The 26,614-nt window shown below is 41.8% G+C and overlaps 1 protein-coding gene across 7 annotated transcripts in view; it reads left to right on the top strand.

Annotated features, from left to right (window-relative positions):
* The window catches only part of RBM47 (RNA binding motif protein 47), a 105,883-nt gene that overhangs the window by 52,656 nt on the left and 26,613 nt on the right, over positions 1 to 26,614 (top strand). The window contains exon 1 of one of the 7 annotated variants that reach the window (XM_074992651.1): positions 19,347 to 19,393. The exons of 5 other annotated variants lie outside the window; for them this stretch is intronic. Coding sequence is in view for 1 of the 2 variants with exons in the window: in XM_074992649.1 (XP_074848750.1) it covers positions 25,942 to 25,943 (2 nt within the window). In the remaining variant the exon portion in view is untranslated. Of the gene's footprint in view, positions 1 to 19,346; positions 19,394 to 25,920; positions 25,944 to 26,614 lie in introns of those variants that run through there. One more of the 7 variants, XM_074992649.1, reaches the window with a different exon arrangement.

Here is a 26,614-nt window from a genome sequence, read left to right as displayed (position 1 = left end):
ATAGTAAAGAACAGAACTGTTGGATACACAGATGACCTCAGTATATTGAGGAAAAGTCAACAGCTTTTGTGAATGGAATTCTACCCACATCTTGAATACTGTCAGCAATTGTGGTTGACCCATTAAAAAAGTTACCTTAGAACTGGAAAAAGTTCAGAGAAGGGCAATAAAAACATCTGGGGTATGAAACATCTTCCATGTAAGGACAAATTCTTCTTTTGGGGACACACAATCAGCTGATGCATACCTTATTTTTGCAGCATTCAAAATTAGAAGGTAAATATTATTCTGCCAGTCTAGCTTGTTGATTATGTGACTATCCCTTAGCATTTGACAAGTGCAATAGCAATAACATTAAAGGCATCTTCAGGACTTAATCTGCAGCACTTAAAATGCATTTGCTCAAGAAATTTTGGTTTTCAAATCAGCTTCCCCAAATCATGTTGGAGCTATCAGCCCAAATGTAGGCACAAAATGTACTTAAACACCCTTTCCCATGATGATAAGAATGATATGGATATTCTGGCCCTTCAAGAAAATTCTCATCACGGGGGAGCAGATGAGTGTTCATGGCTGTTTTAAATTATCTGAAATCGTGTACATAAGGAATTTTGGAAAATGATCATATTCCATGAAAGTTATCTCCTTCCTCCCATTTCTTAGTAGCACACGTTAGCAATTATGAGAAGCTCACATTTTTAAGTAAGGTGATCATCCATTGTAAAATAAAATCAATTGACAATTTGCACAAATCAAATGCAACATAAGGAAATCGGCATACATTAAAAGGAATTCATGCTGTCACGTATAAATACTCAGTTGAGAGATTAAAACCTGTATTTCCTGATCCATCATAAAGGGTCTGCATTCATGTATGTTCTATCAACCGGAAGCTATTGCAGTATTTGAAGTAGTTTCCATTCCTAATGCCATGTGGTTTACACAAATAATGTTTGTGAGTTGAAGGAGGAAAGAATAACTAGTTTGGAGAAAAGTCCTAACAGAAAGGCAAATAAGGCAGCATGTCCCCAGAACTGGAAAAACAGGATTGTTAAAATCACCACAATGGATGTATTATGGTTAGCAATTAACTGAGTTTGTTTAGAGAAAGTAAGCTCCTGTTATTTAACATGGGAATAAAGTGCCATGCTGTAGGCAAGCATAGTGTAGGTAGTCTATTTACTTATAGAGGTAACCATTGTTACAACAGGGAGCATACAGAGCCAAAGTGTCTGCCTTTGTAGTATGCATTTATTGAAAACAGAAATCATGAAGGTACAGTATTTTGCCCCATTCTATGTCTACAGGGTAAAAATTAACAGGACCTCTCACCCTCATTTGTGGAAGGCTTATGGGTAAAAATAAGCCACTACACTGAGTAAAAAGCAATTTTCAGGTAACTTACAAAAGTTGACTAAGAGATTCCTCCCTCTAACTAGTGTCAAGGTACAGGACATTTAAATATGCATTCTTCAGCCAGAAGTGCTGTCCATGGGGTGGAGAAATGACTCCACACTCTATACATGTTTTACAGACTCCCAGTATCTCCTTCTATAGACCTGCGGTAAGAGACAATGGAAAAGTATTCTAGAATATGCTGGGGGTCTGGAGTGCCCCCTTGCCGCTGCTACTGCACAGCTGGTTCAGCTGCATTTTGTATCTTGTAACCCTGGGGATAGGGACAGCATTTGACCTGTTGAGCATAAAAGCAATTTTATTATATTAGAACATGTTCAGTCATGAATGCAAAATATTTATATTCCCACAACAAGGAATGTCAGATCACAATTCTTCTCTTATTTTAATCCGAGAATATATTGCAGGTTGTAAAACAACACATTTTTAGAAACTCTGGCAGGTACTAATGGGTTCTGTTTGCACTGTTGTAAATTATTCCTGCCTTCATTCAGTTCCTTGGTTTCTTTGATAATTCTGGTCTAAACTTACAACAGCCATAGTCATAATATTAACAAGCTGAATACCATTCTGAAATCTCTACTTTTGCAGCTTCGTAAGCTATGCCTTCCTTATTCAGATAAGAAACAAGAACATTGTTTAATATTAAACACTGGAGTGTTTTTGGTGCTTTAGTTTCCTTTCAGCTTGAAAACACAGGAAGCAAAGTCCTTAAAAAGAAAATAAGCAAACTGATTTTTGCTCTCCACAAAAAGCTTGAAGGAGGATGATGCACGAAGCCACTCCACTACACAAGTCTTCCTGGATACCCAAACCCTCAAGCCTTCAAGATGTTGCCATTTGCCATCCTCATTCATGAGTATAGCAGATTTTTTACACTGCCACTTATTTACTGATTTTTTGTGGCTGCTTCTGGTTTTATAAGAAAGACATGAAAGTGTTTTCCTTGTTACTAGTATGTTAAAATTAATTGCTGTACAGTGTACTAAAGAATGTTACTAAAGATGAATTATTAAAAATGAGGATGCAAAAAATGAAAGGGATGACAGAGAGAAATATTTTTCTGTTTTTTTTCCCCCATTATGTCTACTATGTGCATTTGGCAGCAGTATGGACCAGAGTTTCAAAAAGAGCTCAGCACATTTGTGTTCAAATGTCACAACAGATGAAGCTGGGTGCTGAGCATATGACGATCTGGTGTTATGTGTATGCTCAGGTTCACTGGAGGGGCTGTGTAGTCACTCGGTTTTCCCTGTCTGTGTGAATCTCTCCTATAGCAGGAAGAAGAAAAACCCTTCTTAAAATAATGAAACATTACTGTGACACCTAATTAATTGGCAGGGGAACTCTCAGAACTGGCATAAATATAGCAGCTAAAATTATGCACATTTCTTTTGTTTTTAAATGGACTAAATTTCGAAATAATCGTGTCCCTTTTTAGTAGCATTTATGCAGTGACATTAGCATGCATGGCACTTCATAAATAAAGACCGAGTCCCTCCATCCCCCAAAACAAAACATGCTAAGAACAGAGATGGAGCAAGGAGATAAATTCTGTAGGCCCAATAAAGTAAGAAAACAAACGAGCTTAATCTGAGGCAGTAGGGACACAAGGAGGAGATTCTAAGGCCTCATCTGTACTGTTGCAGTAAATCAACCTGAGTTATAGGGTACCAGAGCTGACGAGAGCTCTCTGCTGTCGATTTAGTGGATCTTCATGAGGCCCACTCTGTCAGCCCCCATTGCATCAATTGCAGCAGCACCAACTATCAGTACATATCAGTAAATCTAGACATGGCCTATCAAAACAAAACAAAACAAACAAGAAAAAGCAGTCAAGTAGCGCTTTAAAGACTAACAAAATAATTTATTAGGTGATGAGCTTTCGTGGGACAGACCCACTTCATCAGATTGTAGCCATGCCAGAACAGACTCAATACAGAAAGCACAAAAGTCCAAAAATTATGAAGGTTGGCAAATCAGAAGAGCAGAGGGGCGACAGGAGGGGGTTGTGGGGTGGGGAATTTTACTGATTTGTCAACCTGGATAACAATTTTTGGACCTCTGTGCTTTATATATTGAGTCTGTTCTGGTATGGTTATGATCTGAAGAAGTGAGTCTGTCCCATGAAAGCTCATCACCTAATAAATTATTTTGTTAGCATTGGAATGCGTTGCCCAGAGAGGTGGTGGATTCTCCATCCCTCCAGGTTTTTAAGTCCTGGCTTGACAAGGTCCTGGCTGGGGTGACGTAGTGGGAGTTGATCCTGCTTGAAGCAGGGGACTGGACTAGATAACCTACTGAAGTCCCTTCCAGCCCTATGATTCTGTGATTCTAGTCTTTAAAGTGCTACTTGACTGCTTTTTTTGTTTTGATAGAATACAGACTAACACGGCTATTTCTCTGTCACTAGACATGGCCTGAGAGACACTGAACATGGTCACACGATGAGGGGAGATAGCAGTCTTTTATACAGCAGAGCTTGGGACAGACTGAAGGGTACACAGTGAACATTAAGAAGGACCAAAAATGGAGGTTATAGTAGGAAATAGCACTGGGTTAAACTTTTTAGCCAAAGCCAGGCCTGCCAACTGGCAGGGGGCAGGGTGTGGGGGGAGAGAAGGGAAGGAGAAGGACAAAGGAGGCAGTTGCCCAGGCCCCAGCATTTCAAAGGGGCATGCAGCCCAGCCACTGCTACTTTGGTGGCAGCGGGAGCTCCAGGCCCCTTTGAAGTGCCATAGCAGTGCTGCTCTTCTGCTCCACAGGGCTCTAATGGAGGGAGTGTCGCAGTCCAGATGATGTTAAGGGCTGACTGCCCTAGACCAAACCCTGCCACACCCCTTCTTCCCTTGTCCCTGCCCCTTCTGGGGCATGGAGCTGAGCCCCGATTCCCATCCTGCCCTGGGCCCACCGTGGCTGTTGGCCCCACTTTCCAAAGCCCTTTTTTAATTGAAAAATGCAGATTTGGCTCAGTCAAAACATTTAGCAAATGGCATTTAATGGATTTGGTTGAGAACTGTTGGCTGATAGTTTTTGCTCACAAAAATCAACCTGATTGCTATTTTCAGGGGTTATGCAAGAATTTTCCCCAAAATTAGTCTGGCAGAGACTGTGTGGGGTTTTGCAGGTAAGCTACTCTTTCTGGAATCAGTGATAGTACTGCTTTGTCATTAAAAGTGTACAAAATAGGTGTAGGAAATGAAACCAATATTTCCACAGAATATGTAGCTTTCAGAAACTAAAAATCATGATTTTTCTGCATATGCGCTCAGATTAAGATTCCAGCACTCTGAAAATGTGACTAGTTTATTGTTTCCTTATCTTTCAACTCTATGTCCTGGCACCTAATTTCCTAGATGGCTCAATTATCCTGTTCTGTTACAAATTACACTACCTTCTTATTTATACCTATTAATACTTTAATAAGGTCTGAATAAAGTCTTTCTGAGGAAAGTCTTTTTTTAGGGCATGTCACTTAAAAGTTAAGGTAAACTGTTAAGTTAAACTAAAGGTTACCATGGCATGGGAAGTCAATTTCTTTCCAGGGTATAGTTACATACACTTGCAGATTTTGACAATTTTCTTGTCTCTCCTGCTGGAGAAATTGCAGTTTAGTAGTTAAAAATATTAAGCATTCGTTATCTTTCAGATATAAGGAGGGTGTGTCGCTATGTCTAGATTACAGCAATTTGGGCTCATCTGGTGTCTCCTGAGGCTGGTAGCAGGCTGGCACCCGTGCCTGGGAGCTGCCTGCTGAGTCCAGGCAGCACACAGTACCTGGGACATCGTTCCATTGTCCAGAACCACAGTGCGAGGTCCTGCCCGAGCTGGCCAGGTGACTCTTGGAGCACACCTCATCTGTGCCTGCCTCCCACACCCAGGGGTGTGCAATGCACTAGCTACTTGCTGGAGGGACCCTTGCCCAGTCCTGATGATGCTCTGGAGGTGGCCTGGCAGGCAGAGACCGACTCTAGGATGATCCTAAAGATTCTGCTGCCTGCCTTAGACCCTGTGTCCACCTCCAACTCTGACAGGGGTTGAGTTTCAAGGTGCTTCTCCTCCTCCCCTTCCCAAGGCTCCAGCTCTTGGGGGGTCTCCTGTGCTGTGTCTACAGGGAGGTTGGAGGTGATGTGTCACCCCCTCCACAAGACCTGCTGCAGCTCCCAGAAATAGGGGCAGGTGGTGGGTTCTGTCCCAGATCTTTGGATGGCATCTTGGACCCAGGCATAGCCCTGGCAAATGTGCTTTTACCTTTGCCTGGACCTGCTCCATGGTGTGGGCAGGGTGGCCCCATTCTTCATATGCGGTGGTCATCTGGGTGTAGGCGGGGGCATTCTGCCAATTGGCCTTAGGATCAGGGAGGGTCTCCTTCTCCTCACCCCGCAGGGCCTGGACCTTGGCCCCAGTTCACAAGGGGGCCCGCTGCTTCATACCCCACAGTGGCTCCTGGGACCACTCTGTCTCATTCCCCAAGGGCCCAGGGGGGTCGGGATGCTCGGGATGCCTGGCTGTCTGCCATTTGGGAAGGATCCATCTTCGGGAGTGGCTGCAGTCTGTCACTCTGCTGCTTCCACACACTCAGCTTTCTGCCACAGTGTTTCCTGAGCTCCCTAAGGCTTTAAGAATGGCTGGAGGCTGGCACCATAGAGCACTGATTGCTGTAGACAGGGTGTCCCCCAGGGCACCTGCACAATGCCCTGGAGGCCTTTTTTTGTCGACAGAAGGCCCCCACCCCTCCCCACCCCAGCCCATAACGTCTAGAGCAGCTTTCTGTCAACAGATCTCTGTCGACTGTGGTGTTATCCTTCATAGGGAACAGGATAAGACTGTCTACAAAAGTGCTGCATTCTGTCGATTTACTGTTGCCCGAACACCTTGGAAATCTGGACACTCCTTGATTTTTGTCAACAAAATACTCTAATGTAGACATAGCTATAGTATATGCAATGTGTAGTGTCCAATGGTGAAGGTCACAGGGTCTCATTTAATGAAAATAGTGGTGCATCAGCCTTTGCTATCTTACTGCTCAGGAATGAATTTGACCCTCAAGTTGAAGTCCTTACAGTAGTGAAAGCTAAGTAAATTTTCATAATAGCTTTGGCTCAGTAGTGCTTTGGATTAAACTGTTAGTTACTGTTGAACCTTGTTCACTTTGATATGGTGACCTTTGATCATCAGAGGTAGGAGAGGGAATTTGGCTGCATGGTCATTATGTACTCAGGGAGGAAACTCTTGTAATCCTCCCTTTTATTATTATATATAAGGGAACCTGGTCCTGAATTCTTACAATATCTCTCCCTTGAGATAGGAGTGATTCAAGAACAGGTTCCTTTTTTATCAGCCTATAAAACCTAAAACCCCAAGACTGTAGATGCATAATTAGGCACTAATTAAGTGTCTTCAAATTTATACATAATGGGACAAATTCATTCTGGAGTAACACTACTGATTTCAGGCTTGGTGGTGTTACACCAAGAATGAACTTGAATTACTGTGCAGTTTAAATGGTGCATAAGTTCACTCATAGTCACATTTCCACTGTAGGTCCTCCACATATGCATATATAATTATAACTAAGCAAGTATTTTGTACACAGGCTGTGAAAGAAAATAACAAAGTTATTTATATTTTAATGTATTTGGGAAGCACTCCTACAGTAAGGTGGTGAGGTCATATTAAGTATCTCTATGTATGAATAACTGTACATTACTATATTAAAATCATCTCAGGAAAACAGATTAACACAGTTACCAAAAAAAGAATGTCTCTGAAGGTTTAGTAGTGATTTGTCAGCTAATTGATCACCTGACAAGCCTCAATTTCCCATTTAATTGACAACATACCCTTGTAAAAATCTAATATTTCTGACTATGTTCAATAATTGAGGACAATTCCTGTTCCTCTTATGTCATAAGAATATACGAACGGCCATACTGGGTCAGACCAAAGGTCCATCCAGCCCAGTATCCTGTCTGCCGACAGCGGCCAATGCCAGGTGCCCCAGGGGAGGTGAACCGAAGACAATGATCAAGCAATTTGTCTCCTGCCATCTGTCTCCAGCCTTTGACTAACGGCTAGGGGCACCATACTTTACCCTTGGCTAATAGCCATTTATGGACCTAACCTCCAAAAATGTATCAAGCTCTTTTTTAAACTCCGTTAGAGTGCTGGCCTTCACAGCCTCCTCTGGCAAGGAGTTCCACAGGTTGACTGTGCGCTGTGTGAAGGAAAATTTTCTTTTATTAGTTTTGAACCTGCTACCCATTAATTTCATTTGGTGTCCTCTAGTTCTTATATTATGGGAACAAGTAAATAACTTTCCAACATTCACTTTCTCCATACCATTCATGATTTTATATACCTCTATCATATCGCCCCTCAATCTCATCTTTTCTAGACTGAAAAGTCCCAGTCTCTCTAGCCTCTCCTCATATGGGACCCTTTCCAAACCCTTAATCATTTTAGTTGCCCTTTTCTGAACTTTTTCTAATGCCAGTATATCTTTTTTGAGGTGAGGAGACCACATCTGCACGCAGTACTCAAGCTGTGGGCGTACCATACTTTTATATAAGGGAAGTATGATATTCTTCGTCTTATTCTCTATCCCTTTTTTAATAATTCCTAACATCCTATTTGCTTTACTGACTGCCACTGCACACTGCGTGGATGTTTTCAGAGAACTATCCACTATAATTCCAAGATTCCTTTTCTGATCTGTTGTATCTAAATTTGCCCCCATCACCTTGTATGTATAATTGGGGTTATTTTTCCCAATGTGCATTACCTTACACTTACCCACATTAAATTTGTGTCCTCCCTGCCTTGTTGGTCTGACGGGCTGTGGCTGCAGCAGAACTGGTGTTGTTTTACCACATAGTGGAAGAGTCCCTGAGAACATGAGAGATTTTTCTGAAATAGTGGAGCTGTGGCTACATGAGTCCATCAGCTAAAAATACCTATGGAAAATCATAAGAACAAAAGTAGCACAACTCTGAAGATGCAGAAATTACTTGAAAGAGATTCTGCAACCACCGCACTATCACTGCAAATTCTTCTTTACTGCTCAGCCCCTCTGAACACAGCTCATGTACTTAGACTGTGCACAGGCTCAATTATTTGGTCCTTTTTTGATTAGGAAACATCTTGAAACTATGAGCTTCTAGAAATAGGAGCTTGGAAGCAAGACACCTCCTGAATTAGCTCAGTTTGTGAGCCACAAAAAAAACGGGTTTGAGAGAATTCTAAGTCATCGTAGCCGTATTTTGATGAGCAGGAAAAGTAGAGAGCCGATTTATCCCTTTCTTTATATAGCCCAAGGATCAGTGCATTTCAGCCCCAGCCCTGGGAACTACAAGCTGTGGACTACAAACTGCAGCATGCTGGGAGGACTCCCTAGTTCCTGCCAGTATGTGCACCCTGTCCACAGTAGGGTCTCAGCAGAGACTGAGCTGAAGCAGCGTGCAGGCTGCAGGCAGAGGAGCAGGGCTGCTGAACTGTGATCCTGTTTTGTGTTTTTCTACAGAGTAAAGCCTGTTCTTGGTTGTTTGTCTGAGGTACACACACACATTAACACACAACACAGAGCACACCAAGGAGTGTCCAGCCTAGTCTCCCAAGTTATGCAAGAAATCGCAAGGCTTCCCCTATGCTGATTAACCTCACACTGCGCTAGTGGACAGGAGGGGTTAAATTTTTTTAGCTACTGGTGCCGTGACTCAGATAGGGGAAGTTTGATTATTTTGCACAAAGTTGGGAGTCCACAGAACCAGAATAGCATGCAGCCACAGTTTGGAGCCCATGGGGATTGGTGTGACCCGGGTTTGGTATCAGTGAAAGTAAAGACCCCCAGTGGGAGTAGTAGGCTGGGGACCCATGTTGCTAAGGGCCCAGATGTTGAGTGGGAGCCCATAGGAAAGAGCACAACAGTTCCATACCTCCCTGCACAGCACCAGTTCCATGGCGTGCCTATGTTCAGTGGTGGTGCAGATTGCAGGGTAGACATTGAGGACTGGATAAAGGATATAGAGTACCTGCTAGCAGCCACAGGCGTTCCTGAGCCTTTGCAGTTCCCCACCCTTGTCCAATACCTAAGTGGGGAGGCCCAGAAATTTGTTGTTAATCTGCCACCTCCAGAGCAGTTTCTGGCCCGAGCTATTGAAGAGCTTAGAACAGAATACAGTGACTGCCATCCATCATTGGACCCCATGGCAGACTTTTATGAGAGGCACCAATGCCCTAAGGAAACAATCTCAGCCTATGCCATACAGTTAGAAGCCTTACTGTGGGTAGTAGAGGAGAAGCTCCGAGGGGACCAACCTTTCCCTGATCGGGACTATAAGCTGACAGAGCAGTTCATGCGGGGCTTCTGCGACAAAGAAGTGCGGAACAGATTGGCACCTATGCAGCCTCACTACCAGACTTTCCGACAGTTGCAAGGAAACCTACGTCAGCTGTCCCGGGAGAGGACCATAGAGGGTAGAGTGGATGAGCTTGCAATGTGCTGCCCTGTCAGACGGTGCTGTGCAAGCTGCTCCCGAGGCACCTCGACTTACCAGTACCCCAGACTGTGTGATGCTGGAGGCAGTGAAGGGCCTAACTGGGCTGGTCCAAGAACTGACAATCCTCCAGAAACAGAGCCATGATAGAATGGGACAGCTGGAGGCACAAGTACTGCGGCAAGGCACAATAGGGAGGGTAGCACCCCGAAACTGTAAAAGGGGAAGTGGTGGAAGTACCCCTAATGTTAGTGCCCATGGTACCAGAAGCCATTTCATTTGCCATCGTTGCGGACAGGAAGGCCACATTGCCTGGGGCTGCTGTCAGCCTCCTCAGCCTCACCTCATTGGGCCAGGGCAAGGCAAGGCTCCTTTTTCTTTAAACTGCTAAAGCCTGACGCTGGGGGGGGGGGGGTGTCACATGAAGGGCATAGAGCTGGTGAGAAGTCCCCCAGTACCATCAGTGCACCCAACTTCCCAGTATACTCAACCCACCGCCAACCAGTATCCTGGCCTGGTGGGGCCCTTGTCCGAGGAAATTGTGGAAGTGAATGGTACCCTGTGCAAAGCTCTGATGACTCAGGGTCACAGGTGACAACCATCACAGAGGATTTCTGGAGAACTCACCCTATCCTGGGCAAGTTGCATCCCATGCCTGTAGATATCCTAATAGAGGGCACTGGTGGCCAAGAAGTCTCTCATCAAGGAGCTATCAGATTAGATTTATCTTTCCTTGGCCAAACCCACAAGAGAGTCCCTGCCCTTGTGGTGCCTGGAACAAAGGGCCGCCAAAGAGTCCCTGTGTTGTTGGGCACAAATGTCATTTGTTCCAGCTGGCAAGATTTAGCTAACCAATGAGGCAACCAATTCCCAGACTGCTTGAAAGAGAAGTCACCAGCCTGGTATGCGGTCTATAAGCAAGTGATCTCTGGCCAAGAGATACAATCCCTAATATACATTGTTAATTAGCCTGTAGTGTTGAGAGCAGGTGAAGGAAGAACTGTACCAGTAAAGGCCCCTTGGGGTACAGGATGGGAACCTTACACCATTCTGGTAGAACCTGATGCTAATATTCATCTGCCAAGGAATCTGAGGGTGGAGGAAGGCATAGTGGATGTTAAACATGGGAAGGCTTGTATTTATCTACAGAATGTAGGACAAACAACAGTGATAGTAAGAAGGAACCAACACCTAGCCACTGCTTCAGTGGTCCACAGCATGGCTATCATTAGCAGGTTCTATCCCTAGGCTGGCAGCCTGTGTCTGTTGGTGTTTCATTTAGAACATACATCCATTCATACTCTTCTTTCAGTTCAACTACTATGATCCTAACAGCCATTCATTCTTTACCCACCCACCTTGTCAAAGTCAAAAAAATCTTGGTCATGCAAAGAATGGTCTAAATTTTTTATCTGAGAGAAATATTTTATGGCAAAAGTGAAGCACAGGAGAGAAAAAGAGTACCTTATTGTACAGTTTTGCACCACTGCCTATCACCATAGAACATGTCTTTCCACATTAGATTGCAAGAGAGAATGCCTTTGTGGAGCTGCTGCCTTTGGATAGAGTAGGAGGGCAGAGTTATGAAAGCTCTGTTTTGGTATGGGGTTTTTAACCTTAATCTTGCCCAAAGATATTCCATGGCACAAGTGAGGAAAGGGTTCATGATACAAAGGTTGATATTCTTGTAGCTCAACGGAGTGCGGTGAGGTGAGGCTGAGGCATACGGCAGTTTAGCATGGCACAGAGCCATAGACAGGAATCTGCATTCAGCTGGTGGAGCAAGGTGCATACCACAGACTGAGGGTGTATAGTTACTAGCAAAAGGGGTGTAACTGCTTTACAATCTGATGTGAACATAAACCACTGTCACCAGCATGTACTAGCTGGCCCCAGTGCCAAAGCACGCTCTCCTTCCATGCAGAGCTCTGAACATCAGCCTGTAACTCTGTGGGTCAGCCACATGAGAGACACCTGTATCTTTGAGGGCGCGATTCTTCTGATCACAGACGCATGTTTTAGGGTGTGACTCTACTACCATCCGCCACCTTTGCCCCTTATGTACTATATAAATATTATACCAGGGTTTGATAACAAAATAATGGTATAAAAGGTAGTGTGAATAAGTCTTATAGTGATCTAATATAAATTTTTTCTGTATGGAATAAATACTGGCAGTTTATAAAATTGCTTAATTTTTAAGTAGCTAATCCACCATGTTTTGTAATCTTGATAATGAGTCACCACTCAGATGTCAGTTTGTAATAGAACATAAGATAAAAAAGACTTATGAGAATGAATGGATCTAGTAAACACACCCTTGCAACACTGACTTATTTACTGGTAACCATTTTTCTCATATAATTCAAGTTTATTTATCTTATATAAGAAGAAAGAACTGAAGTCAATCATTTGTTTGAATAACAGTTATCCTCTCAATAGTTATTTAATGAAATGATATATTTCATGTAATTGTTTATTTTTAATAAAAATAACTAAAACAGAGAGTGGTATGAGGTCAACCGCATAACCAGAAATAATTTTAATAGCTGAAATGAAGTCTTTTGTCTAAATATTCATGTTCTAGTGTCATCACTTTTAAGGAGCAGGGAGTAGTTGGATGAAAAAGGCAGTGGAGCAGGTTAAATGTACAGTATTCGGTTTTCAAATTCTGGTGGTGTCATCCTAGACTGTAATTTATACTTGACGGCATCAAAAGCACACTGTTTCCTATGCAAAAGTACAAAAGGGGAATAGCAGGGGTATGACGTGTCAGGATTAAATTTAATTAATGGAGCTCTGTAGTGAAACCTTCACAACTGGGTGCTCACCCTTGCTCAGACCACTAGCATAAGAACCTGGGCAGCACTCACTCTCAGTCTGGCCTGAAGTGGAGCCTTAAGGGATGTGTAAGGAGCTTGTGCTGCTCTGAGAACAGTGGTGAACAGAGTGCCTGGCTCTAACCGGTGCTTTAGTCTCTGACTTTTCTGAGTACTCACATTTATTAGCTGTATCCATTTTTTTAAAAATGGTTGTTATACCCTTGGGATTGTTCAGTGAGGTTATGGGTATCAATGAGAGAGGGGGATGTCTACACAGCCGCCTTATTTCAAATTAATCTATTCTGGAAGAGCTATTCCAAAATAGCTTATTTCAAAATAACATAACTACACACAAAACTACATTTCAAAATAGCAGCTATTTCAAAATACAGCATCTATACACATTGGGCAAATTATGGCTTATCTGGAAATAGGCTCTATTCCTGTCTTAACATCACCTATTTCAAAATAGCTATTTCAAAATAGGTGCTATTCCTCATAGAGTGAGGTTTACCAATTCCAAAATAAACCAACGGCTATTTCAAAATTATTTCAGAATATTGGTGGTGTTGTGTAGATACGAGGATAGTTATTTCAAAATAATATGTTTCTTTGTAATAACTTTACCATGTAGACCTACCCAGAGAGAGCCTTATCTGGCTCCTTTTGAAACTGTCAAAAGAAGCATATTTGCATGTTAAGGCACATAAATATCTATGACAGTGTTTCCCAATTTTATTTGGCCATGGAACCCTTTTAACTTGAAAAAATTTTGCAGAACCCCATTCCCACGCTTTACCCCCAATCCAGCAAACCCGCTCCCCCATCCCCAGGCTTAATCTATGTCAGCCGCAAACCCTCCCCTGCATCCTCAAACTTAACCTGCCTCAGGCCAAACCAGCCCCTGGGACTAACTCCTCAGTGGTGCTGGCTGGAGAGCCCACACTGGGTGGCCATGTGCACCCAGTGGAAGGAAGACTGGCACAGAGGTGTTCCGCTGGTGGGGTTGAGCTGAGCCACACCCACCAGAGTGGTGTGGCTGCTTGGGTAGTGGGCAAGTGACGGGCTCTCTGCCTCTCCCTGCCCTGCTGCTGCTGCTGCAAGAATGGAACTAAATTCAGTTGATTTAATGGCTGGGTCCTTCCCACCACCCTGCCAGCCATTATACCAACTAAATTGAGTTCCACTGTTTCAGAGGTGACAGGGCAGGAAGCTGGAGAGGAGTCAGTTATTGTAATAGAATTTTGTCATGGAACTCTTAATTTCACTTCACGGTATCCCAGGTTCCACAGAACACTATTTGGGAAACACTGTCCTATGAAAATCTCTCATGAATGTTCAGCTTCTAAGTCCGTTTGGATACTTTCAAAGTTTTGCCCTTGTACAAGAAGGAGATTCATATCTACTAGAAACAGTACTTAGTAAGCCGTTGTGGATTTTGAATTTTAAGTAATAATGTTTTATTTTTGTGACTTTTTGACACACACCTAGGTGTCTGCCATTTTAGGCAGGATCAGAGCAACCAAAGGGTGCATCCTTAACACATTGTATGAATTACATTTGAACATGCAGTTTTTAAATATATGTGCTGCCTTAAGAATCGATGTTTTATAAATTATTTTTCTAGACATAGTAGATTTCTCCTCCCATCTAATGAAAATTAGCAGTTACTACAACATTTCTAGCAGAACATGATACCTATGCAAATTCTGAGATATGTATGTATGGCATTATATGGCAAGAACAACTTCTTTATAAAGCTTTGAAAGAAAAGATTGTGCTATGATAAACTGTATTTTTTAAAAACAAATGAGAGAACATTCTGTGCTTTCAAATACAATGATGTTGTCTCTTTAAACATGTAAATTGGTAGGAAAATAGTTCTACGTACATGTAGAACCTTGTTCTGCAGAAAATCAGAATAGCTTTGTTAAAAAAAAATAAAGTGGTGGTGCAGAATTATCAGAGCACAGGCTGCTACAAATTGTTTTAGATAAATGCAAATTAGTGAAATATAGCCACCTCAGAGACTTGAAGTCTGGGGTGCAGAATAGCTTTACATATGTATGCTTTGAAGGTAAATAACTTCAACTGGAAAAAAATTTTCTGCTTGTTCCACTAAAATCTCTCAGTAGACTTCTGTAGATCAGACTCAGCCAATAAAGCCATCTTATTTTTCTCTTATTCTTCATTTTCTTCTCCCACTCTCATCTCCAGACTACCCTTATGTCTGGAATAACAAACTGGATCTTACCCATGACAAGTCATGACCTAATAAATTTGTTAAGTCTTTAAGGTGCTTCAGGACTGATTGTTATCTCTATCCCAGTATGCCAGGCTGCTACCCTGTCTTCATTCAAATACCTCCTGAAAACTCACTCACGTGACAGCCAAAAGTGCCAACGCGCATCAAAATAATGACTCATCTTTATTCTCTTCTTACACTATGTAGTCACCATCTCTCGGTGTGATGTTCTCTGATATTTGTAAGTTTCTTGGGACCAGAGAACCATTTTTGTATCAATGTCTTTTACAGAGCTAAATGTACTATTGGTTATTATTAACAAATTAAAAGAACGTAAACTGTTTCTTACAGGAGCAACAATAGCAGATGAGGAAACAAACTGCCCTCTATAAGGGCTTTTCTACACTAGGGGACTGAACTGTCATAACTCTATTGAAGTCGCACTTTTTTCTTAAAAATTTTTCTTTAAAAATTAAAAAAAATTTCTTTAAAATTTTTAATCATTGTTACTACAAGTGTGGCTCCAACAGCAATGGAAAGAAATTCTTCAGGGAAAATAATCTTTAATTCTCCACCAGCTAGATCTGGTGAATAGCAACCATGTAAGGATCCATTGTAATTTTGCTGGGGAAAAGTGTGACAGGAAACCGGAAGATGCTAATATAGGAGAGTCGGGTCTAGACTGGATTGGACGAATCTTGCATTTGATCCATTATGGTAATTGCTACATTCTTATATGCACCTCACCAGATTTGGCCTTCACATAGCTGGAATTCATGAAGAAGAGAAAATGACAATGTTTACACTCAAGGGTAACACTCTAAGGAATATGGATTTGGTTTTATTTCATCGGTGATACAATTTCCCATTATTATTAGTGTATATTTCTAAAAAAATAATGCACTGTCTATCAGTATGTCCAATTACTGGTCTAATCACTTTTCTATTCGATTTCATTGTCATAATCTCCCCTGTACAGTCAGAGGCATATGGCTATTGGGTTAGTTACCTGGACATTTAGTTTACAGGCCATTTCTGTGATTTCCCACCAAAATGCAATAGTGATTTAATTAAAGAAGAAAGTGAAGTACTATTAAAAATATTTTACTTCAGTGGTGCTATACCAGTTTACACTTGATAAAGATCTCACCCTTCAGCCTTACATCACATACCTTCCACCTCTTCATTCCAGTTCTCCACTTCCCTATTTGGGGCACTGGGAGAGAAGTATGGTTTGATCACAGACCTGCATCGCCTAAGTTCTAATCCATTCTAATTAAATGATTTGTCAAAGGCCACAGTCTAATCTCTTTCGAAATTAGAATATGCAAACGAGGTACCAAATATGCAAATTTATAATTCATTTTCATTTTCAATTTACCTGATTTGCATACCTCTTTTGAAAGAGAAATGCAAGTGTAGACGCACCCTAAGGGAAAAGAGTGGATGTGCCAGTTAAAAAAACAACCCAGTTGGAAACCTATTGTTATGACTAATAAAATGTACATATACTTAAAGTCTACCAGGCCAAAAAGATTAGCTTTCTAGTTTTCTACAACCAGAAAGAATTAAATGTGTGCAGTGTTCCAAGTAAGCTGTGCACGCAGGCAGCTACCCAGGAGAAATCCAGGTGCTTCCCAGCTAATTAGCAGAGCAACAACAGCCAGCAAAATGTGTTTCTGTTGGTAGTGCACATCCACACATGGCTAGGTGTACATAATTTATTCCACTCACACATGGAAAAAATTAGAGGGAACATTAAATAGGTGGATACGCTTTAACCATATCCATTATAAATGGAATATGCACTGTCAATATATTTCACTGCATTAGATTTTAAAAAAAGGGTGGTTGGGGTTTCAAACCAAGTCTTAACTTCCAGGTAAAACTACCCTTGAGAAGTCTATTGTTGAAACTCTTGATAAGTCTGTTAAGTAACAGTCTGTTGAAACGACTATAGAAACATCTCACTTTGTCCCTTTTAACAGCATTCATGAATATAACGAAGAGTCCTCTGGCACTTTTAAGACTTAGGCCGCGTCTACACGTGCACGCTACTTTGAAGTAGCGGCGCCAACTTCAAAATAGCGCCCGTCACGGCTACACGTGTTGGGCGCTATTTCGAAGTTGAAATTGACGTTAGGCGGCGAGACGTCGAAGTCGCTAACCCCATGAGGGGATGGGAATAGCTCCCTACTTCGAAGTTGAACGTCGAAGTAGGGCACGTGTAGCCGATCCGCGTCCCACAACATCGAAATAGCAGGGTCCGCCACGGCGGCCATCAGCTGAGGGGTTGAGAGACGCGCTCTCTCCAGCCCCTGCGGGGCTCTATGGTCACCGTGTGCAGCAGTCCTTAGCCCAGGGCTTTTGGTTGCTGCTGCGGCAGCTGGGGATCCGTGCTGCATGCACAGGGTCTGCAACCAGTTGTCGGCTCTGTGGATCTTGTGTTGTTTAGTGCAGCTGTGTCTGGGAGGGGCCCTTTAAGGGAGCAGCTTGCTGTTGAGTCCGCCCTGTGACCCTGTCTGCAGCTGTTCCTGGCACCCTTATTTCGATGTGTGCTACTTTGGTGTGTAGACGTTCCCTCGCAGTGCTTATTTCGATGTGGTGCTGCCCAACGTCGAAGTTGAACGTCGATGTTGCCAGCCCTGGAGGACGTGTAGACGTTATTTTTCGATGTCGCTACATCAAAATAAGCTATTTCGACGTAGCGTGCACGTGTAGATGTAGCCTTAGTGATTTATTTGGCCATAGGCTTTCATTTTTGCTCACAAACAGCAGAGACAACAAACACCGCAGTTCCCAGGGGTAAGGTGGGAGTAGGATCTGGTTCCACACCCCTGAAAGGGGTGGGGCCAGGAGTGGAAGGGGCAGGGTCTACAGCACTCAGCCCCTAGCCCAGCTCAAACTGTGATGCTCTTTGCCCACCATCCCACACCTAATAGCTGCATAGAGCAGCACAGCAGTGCTGCCATGGCCTTTCAAAGGGGCCTGAAACTCCAGCTACCACTGGAGTAAGCTCAGGGCCCATTTGAGATGTTAGACCCCAGTGTGACTGCCCCCTTTGGCCCCCTCCAATCCTCTTCAGGGTCAGTAAGCCTGCCCACAAAAGCTTATGCCCATATTAATCTGTTAGTCTTTAAAGATACAGAATAACACAGCTACCTCTGATGAAGTGAGTCTGCGCTCACGAAAGCTCATGCTCAAAACTTCTGTTAGTCTATAAGGTGCCACAGGACCCTTCGTTGCTGTTACAGCTACCTCTCTGATTCTTGAATAGGTTTCAGGTTTGCATTCTGAAAACAGTTTTTGAGCAAAGAGGCAGCCCAAAACCTTGGATCTACTTTCAGGAAGGATTGTAACCTGCAATTCGCTTAGGTTATGCTCCACAATGTAGATGTGGGCTCCAATCCCAGACAATCATATTCTGGGTCACACCCTTCTACCTCTTTTCTCACTGGTCAGGTATGCTGCCTACTGAACTCACAAATCCAACATCCAAAGAGTGTTTCAGTTTGGTTTCTTCTCTTAACTGCTTAAAAAGGTGTGTTGTTTACTTTGTCTAAGTGCTTCTGGGGCCTAGTGTTCTGTTGTTATGTACAAGCCATTTTTACTGCCATGAATCATGCTTTACCACCCCTTTGCTTTTCATTCTGTTGAGGTTTTAGTTTTGGGTGTTCCTCCCCCCCCCCCACCTCTGCTTTCCAAGCAAGCACATTTTGAGTTCCGTGTTTGCAAGCCAAAATAGTACATACCAGGTATTCAGCTGATCTTATTTTTTCTTTCTTGGGACCTCCAACCTTTCAGTGTTTGAACTACAATTGCTTTTTAGTATAATTAAAGGTAAGCTAACTGAAAACAGACTAAATTAATATTTCCCAACAAGCATAAGAAAAAGACTTTACTGAAAACATCACACTGTAAGCTAAAATTTGTGCTTTCCTAATCTTATCTGTTTTGATTAACGCAAGCTATTTGCACAATGCCTTGTGCTAGGAAGTTGTTTGTACATGATTCACTCCCTTTTTGAAAGTTTCAAAGTTTGAATGAAATCTTTCTGTTTAAATTTCTCTTCCCTCTGAAAATGTCAAAGCCTCTCTCTTCTATTCTTCTCTTAAGGTTCAAACTAGTCCTCCAAAAATCGATTAGTCACAGATGGTTTTCTATTAATTTTCAACCTGCTGTTGGAAGTTTTCTAGATCTGGCTGTTTTAACATCCCCTTTCCTTTCTGTCCCACCCACTCGGACTTATTCCAGGTGCCCTTAGCAAATGACTTCCAAGGAATTTAAATGGCCAAAGCTCATTGACCAATGTATGTACTGTATAACAGAGTTACACAGCTCTCCCGATTAGGAGAAAGTGTGCTCAGGCAAAAAGTGCTAGTACAATGTCGCACTTAGATTTCAGGAGCAGAGAGGTAAGGAAAACTTGTGTGTGTGTGTGTTCAAAATTTGTTTTGTGTTTGCAAAGTAATTGAGAAGAAAAGTATGTAATTCAAAGGGTATTGAAAAATTGTATGCAGAAGAAGCAAATTCTTCTAATCTTCAGCAACAAATAAATTTTAAACAGGATTGTGTGTCAGATAAATTTTTGAACTGTTAAAATTAAAAGATTAATATGTGTAAGCATTTTGAATCTGTTTATACTTAACAATTAAATAGTTTCTGTATTAATCAGTTTGAAAGGTATTAATTTGCTACCTGTTTATATTCTATTTTTATGGCCTTGGTTCTGCTACCCTTACTCATGTTCAGTAATTCTGCACTCCTATCTTATTTAAGGAATTGAAATCAGAATCTAGCCCTAAATGTGCACTAGCAGCTTTAGCCAGATGCATGTAGGTTTCGAGATTGGTGGTGGCTGGCAAACATGAGTAAGCAGAATTCTACATTATTATTAATATAATGACTGTATAGTATTCCCTCTGCATATGGAAATGTTTGGTGTTAGTATTGTCCAGGGAAAAGATTTCTAACACCATTCATATTCTCTTTATGAAATGTGGATGTTTAATGTCTGCATATTATACAAGATCCAGGAAGAATGACGATAACTAAAAAAAAATTTTATAAGGTGAATGACTTACCTTAACAGGTTTATATTTAGTGGCTAATATTAACAGAGAAGCAGGGTTCTGAGGTTTGAAATAAGATACCTCAATTGAGATGTTTTGAAAAACATTCTTTTTACTCTTCAAAACAAGGCCTTCAGAATGTCTATCAAAAGCAGAGTGATTTTATAATACCGAGAGGTAGCCGTGTTAGTCTGTATCTTCAAAAAACAAAAAAGCAGTCCCGTAGCACCTTAAAGACTAACAATATAATTTATTAGATGATAAGCTTTTTTGATTCTCCATAGCTGACAAAGTGGGTCTGTCCCACAGAAACTCATCAGCTAATAAATTATATTGTTAGTCTTTAAGGTGCGGCAGGACTGCCTGTTTGTTTAGCTATGCTATAGTTGATCTAATTATTTTTCCAGAAGTTTCTTATATGGTTTTGTGCAACAGAGATTAGTTGAAGTGTTGGATAAAAGTATAGAGCATTAGCAAAAGTTTGAGTAGTTTTTCTGTCTTCTAACATGGTAATTTTCAGTTCTGTACTGTAGTTCAGAAAGTCTTGCTAAATGAATTGGTTTGAATAATTTTTTTCCTCCTTCAGTTTTTCATTATAAAACTACGGCTCAATGAAAAGAGAACTTCAGGCATTTGCCTCTCATTCCGTTTTTTTCCTAAGGCCCAAGAAACATTAGTTTCAAAATCATACATATTTTTGACCAAATTGTCTTGAAATTTATCTTGGCATTAAATTGTCTTGAATTGGTTAAAAACAGTGTCAGTGCCTGTTTAGACAATTCCTGCCCTGGTTAAACATTTTTCTAATTTATAATATTAACCCTGGACAGAGGTAACGATTATTAGCAATCTCTTTCCATTGCTAGTAAACTGAGTTTCTCAATTTCAACCAGAGGTTCAAAGGTTTTGTACAAACTTCACAGATCAGGGGTCAGACACAAATTACTGCACTTTGCAGCTCAGTTCTGCCAATATGACAGAATTTCACAGCTACAGCGATTGCTTTTCCCCCACTTCTTCTACACATAGGCAATACCAGGCAGTTAAAAGCATGATATGTACAAGTCAGCCATTGGTACCTGAGATTAATGAGTAACTAGCTGGTGACTTACGTTTCCTTGGTGCAAGGTGCATGTTACAAAAGGGGCCAAATGTCAGTGCACAAAGAAAAAAAAATGCTGCATTTAGTCACTGACTAAACCAAATACCTTGAGTTTAATGTATTTTTAACAATAAACAGTCCCAATAAATGTTCATTCATTTGACCTGGAAAAAATATGTTGGATCACAGTCACCTTTCACTTATATCCCTGGAACTCCATTGCCATCAAAGATGCAGTATTAGGCCAGCATTTGTTACAGTATTCACATGAGATGAAATTCTGAGAAAGATCTGAATTAAAAATGCCCCTGAAGATTAGAGTGAATCTAAAACAAGTAATCCATGCTTTTATCTGTTCAAAATTAACTAAGCAAATGGGTTTTTTATTAAGAGTCTGTAGATGTTTAATTCAAGTACTTCCCAGTCAACTAGCTGAAAAGCGAGAACATAAACATTGGAAACATGAAATTATAGTATGTTGATTAGTAGCAGAGAGAAAGCCATACTAGTCTATATGCTATCAAAACAAAAAAGCAGTAAAGTAGCACTTTAAAGAGTAACAAATAATTTCTTAGGTGGGCTTTCGTGGGACAGACCAGTGGGTCGGTCCCATGATAGCTCACCTAAGAAATTATTTTGTTAGTCTTTAAAGTGCTACTTTACTGCTTTTTTGTTTTGATGAAATTATAGTATATATTTCTTTCAGAAACTCTTGACTCTGCTTTAAACACTCTGTGATGTGTAACATTATAGGATGATAACATTTTACAAGTGGTCTAAATTCTACCCAGAGTTACAGCCACACACATCTCCCACTGATTTCAGCAGAAGTTATAGAGCCATATTTCAAGGAACAATTTAAATCAGTGTGCTTATGCATAAGAAAAGACAAGGAGGGTAGTGGGTGAAGTTCTGGTTCTTTCCATCCCAAACTTTCTTTTCCCTGTTGTCTATGTTCTGATTTAAAAAGATGCAAAGGTGCAGTCATCCTTAATTGCAAATTAAGAGCCTTGCTATTTCTTGCCATTTGTTTTAAAGATCTCCAGATACAAAGTCCAAACTAAAACTGTCCTCTTTTCATAGAAACTGTTGTTTTTGTTTTTGTTTTTTTAGTAGAGTATTGGTAAAGAGGGAAGTCATCTGTGCTGGAACTCTGGTTTTGTCATTTTCATGGTAAACATACTCTGTAAAAATGTTTCTCATCAAAACCCAAACATGAATCATCATGAACATTTACAGCATATTTAATTATTACACTGCACTTTATTCTGAATAAATTTTCATTACTAATGACTTTGCTAAGACTGTTCTTGCTTATAAAAAGTACAGGAATTCAAGATTTTTATAGTAGTGTCACAGCTTTGGGGCCTGACTGGGAGAAATGAAGAGTTCCCTAAGTTCTCGTTGACAATAAAATGCAGTACAAGGAAGAAGGGCAAGTGGGATTTTAGACACAGAAGTTGGGGATGGTTTGAAGTTTTGACATATCTGTAACTTTGGGTTATCATTATTGCCATTGTTGTTATAGGTGTGCATTATAGGATAAAGACTGGGGTGAAATCTGGGCCTCATTGAAATCATTGGGATTTTTTCCATTCCCTTCAGTGGGACCAAGATTTCCCCTATGACACTCTTTCTGAAGCTTTTCCCAATGCAATAAATCTTTTTTATGAGATGAGGCGACCACATCCATATACAAGATTCAAGATGTGGTCGTACCATGGATTTATATTGGGGCAATAAGATATTCTTTGTCTTATTCTCTATCCCTTTTTTAATGATTCCTGACATTCTGTTTGCTTTTTGACTGCTGCTGCACATTGAGTGAATGTTTTCTGAAAACTTCCCACAATGACTCCCAAGATCTCTGTCATGAGTGGTTATAGGTAAATTAGTCCCCCATCATTTTGTAGGTATAGTTGGGATTATTTTTTCCAATGTGCATTACTTTACATTTATAAACATTAAATTTCATTTGCCATTTTATTGATCAATCACGTAGTTTTGTGAGATATTTTTGAAGCTCTTCGTGGTCTACTTTGTTCTTAATTATCTTGAGCAATTTACCACTGATTTCAGTGAGAGCAGAGCTAGGCTAATGCTGAATGCTGCATTTATATCTGCTTCCAGATCCAATGCTCAGATGGGGTCTACACTTGCCCCCAACTTCAAAGGGCATATTAATCAGGGTGATGGGAGATTACTAATAAAGTGCTGCAGTGAATACACAGCACTTCTTTAGGCTAATTCTCGCCCACGGCAACTTCGAAGGGTTAAACTTCGAAGTGCCAGCATGCGTGTAGCTGCGAGCACTTCAAAGTGCCCGTGCTACTTCGAAGTGCCCGTGCTACTTCAAATTTTGAGGAGTAAAGGCACTTCGAAGTAGCACAGGCACTTTGAAGTGCCCACAGCTACACGCATGTGGGCTCTTCAAAGTTTGACACTTCGAAGTTGCCGCGGGGGAGAATTAGCCTAAAGAAGTGCTGCGTATTCACTGCAGCACTTCATTAGTAATCTCCCATTGCCCTGATAAACATGCTGCCTTCGAAGTTGGGGGCAAGTGTAGACAAGCCCTCAGCGTCATGGGATTTTCTCCATTAAGTCAGCAAAGTGCATGCTTACTTTAAAATATATATAATAAATGCTGTTCTGAATAAGGGGCACTGGTTTTTTTTGTTTGTTTGTTTGTTTGTTTGTTTGTTTTTAAAGGGTACTGGCAGAAGAAGCACACTGGAAGCAGTTACTCCCCTTTTGCAGTAAGACGGTACAAATTTCAGTCTTCAGTTGAAGTCACTTTCGAACTTTGGCATGTTTTAGGGTGGCTGCAAGTGGGAATAGAGATGTTAGCAAAGCCATCTAATGCTACATAAACCTAATATAAATTATTAAATAAAAATGTTAGGGGAACTAACAAATCAAGTCACCTTATGCTGTGAAAACTTCCCTCCTTCGTTGTTGTCCATTTGTTGTCTGCATCATGTTAGGTTATACGCTGTTTAGAGCCTGATCTTGTAAATACTTTCTGGCATAGGCTATGTCTAGATTACAGCAATTTGTCGACAGAAGTTTTTACTTCTGTCAACAGATTGTGGCTAAACTACCAAGTGGATTGAAAGAATGATCTGCTCTATTGGCAGAAAGTGGCTGGACTGCCCTGCCCCTCTATCAGCATAACAACCAACTGGAAGCACAGCAGACAGGGCTGTCCTGTGTCCCAGAAGCCCTGCCTGTCAACAGAGGGCCCCCTGGAATGTCCAAACTGGCTTTCTGTCAACAGATCTCAGTTAGCAAAGGTGTTATGCCTTGTGGAGAGTGTGATACACCTGTTGACAAAGGTGCTGAGTTCTGTCAATTTACTGTCGACAAAATGCCTTGGGAATCTGGACACTTCCTGAGTTTTATGCCTTGCATGGTGACAAGAGAGGTAGCCGTGTTAGTCTGTAGCTGCGAGAACAACAAGAAGTCTTGTGGCACCTTATAGACTAACAGATATTTTGGAGCGTAAGCTTTCGTGGGCAAAGACCTGCTTCATCAGATGCATGAGAGGTTTCAGAGGGGTATTGAAAGAGTGAGGTCCCAGTAAAAGGGAGGGCCAGAGCTGACAAGGTCTATTCAGCTAGGTGGAAATGGCCCAGTACCAACAGATCAGACGGGGATGTGAGCCTTTGTCAGTGTCTAATAGAGATATTAACACCCAGAGCAGAGAAGCTGTGCAAGCCAGTCCCAGTCTCTGTTTAATCCATGGTTAATGGAATCTAATTTGCAAATAAATTGTGCTCAGAGATTTCTCTCTCCGTTTGAATTTTGAAATTTTTTGTTCCAGGACTGCCACCCTTAAATCTGCCACTGAGTGTCCAGTGTTCGCCCACAGGCTTCTGTACATTACCATTCTGGATGTCTGATTTATGTCCATTTATTCTTTTACATAGAGACTGTCTGTCTAGTTTGCCCCATGTAAATTGCAGTGGGGCATTGCTGGCACATGATGGCATATATTATATTAGTAGATGTGCAAAGGAGCCCCTGATGGTATAGTTGATGTTAGGTCCTGGTGTAAGATATGTGAGCAGAGTTGGCAGTGAGGACTGTTGCAGGGGCTGGTTCCAGGCCTAGAGTCACTGGTCTGTGATTTGTAGTGGCTGGTGAGGATTTGTTAAAGGCTGGCAGGCTGTCTGTAGGGGAGGACAGCAGATGCTGACAAAGGCTCACATCCCCCTGTCTGATCTGACTTGTTTTTTACTCCTTTGATAAGTACTATTGATACTGGACCATTTCCACCTTGCTGAATAGACCTTATCAGCTCTGGCCCTCCCTTTCACTGGGACCCCACTCTTTAAACACCCCTCTGAAGCCACCCCCCCGCGCTCATGCATCTGATGAAGCAGGTCTTTGCCTACAAAAGTTTATGGTCCAAAATATCTGTTAGTCTATAAGGTGCCACAAGACTTCTTGTTGTTCCTGAGTTTTGTCAACAAAAAGCCAGTTTTGATGACAAAATCCTCTAGTGTAAATATAGCCATATTGTTTTCAATTTAAGAGGCAGTGCTACTGTGGACAAGGAAATTTAACTAAATAAAAGGCTCTTACCTTAAACTGCAACTAATTCTTTACTGGGCCAATGTTACACAGGACTTTTGTGTAACATTGGCCCAGTAAAGAATTAGTTGCAGTTTTTGTTTCCTTCTTTATTGTGCTACTTTACTACAGTAAAATTCCTTTAATCCAGCCTCTGATGGTCCGGAAATCCTGATGGTCTGGCATCCCCTGAGATACATGTACCTCGAAATTCATGTAAGTCGGCGGGGGCTTGGGTGGTGGGTTGGGGCCATGGGAGGGAAGCGGGGGGAAGGGGGTTAAGCCTGCATTTGGGTTGGGTTTGCAGGGGGACCGGGGGGAGTGGAGCTGAAGACATGTGAGAGTGCAGAAGCTGTAGGAGTGCGGGGGTGGTGAAGCAGCAGGAGCATGGGGGTGGTGAAGCTGAGAAGCGCAGGGGTAGTGAAGCTGCAAGAGCCCAGGAGTGGGGAAGTTGAGAAGCACAGGGGTGCAGAAGCTGCAGGAGCAGGGGGTGGTGAAGCTGGAGATGCGCGGGGGTGAAGAACCTGAGAAGCGCAGGAGTGGTGTAGAAGCTGCAAGTCCCAGGGGTGGTGTAGAAGCTGCAGGAGCGTGGGACAGAGAAGAAGCTGGAAACGTGCAGGAGCAGTGAACCGCAGCTGGGCGCGGAGGTGGTGAGCCGCAATGGGGGTTTGGACTAGGGCATGGGGGTTATGCTGATGTCTAATAGTCTGGAAAATTTGGTAATCTGGCACTTGTCCGGTCTCAGATGTGGTGGACTAAAGGAATTTTATCATATAATAACTGATCAAGTCAGCTAGCAAGGGCATATAGTACAAAATTAAGATTTCTAGCGACAAATATTACTGACATGTTCACACTAATGAATGCTGCATGATCTTTTATGATTT

This window comes from Carettochelys insculpta, chromosome 4 (genome assembly GCF_033958435.1).
Source record: "Carettochelys insculpta isolate YL-2023 chromosome 4, ASM3395843v1, whole genome shotgun sequence".
NCBI classification, from domain to species: domain Eukaryota; kingdom Metazoa; phylum Chordata; order Testudines; family Carettochelyidae; genus Carettochelys; species Carettochelys insculpta.
Note: the sequence above shows the minus strand (reverse complement) of the source record. Positions and strands in the feature narration are given on the sequence as shown.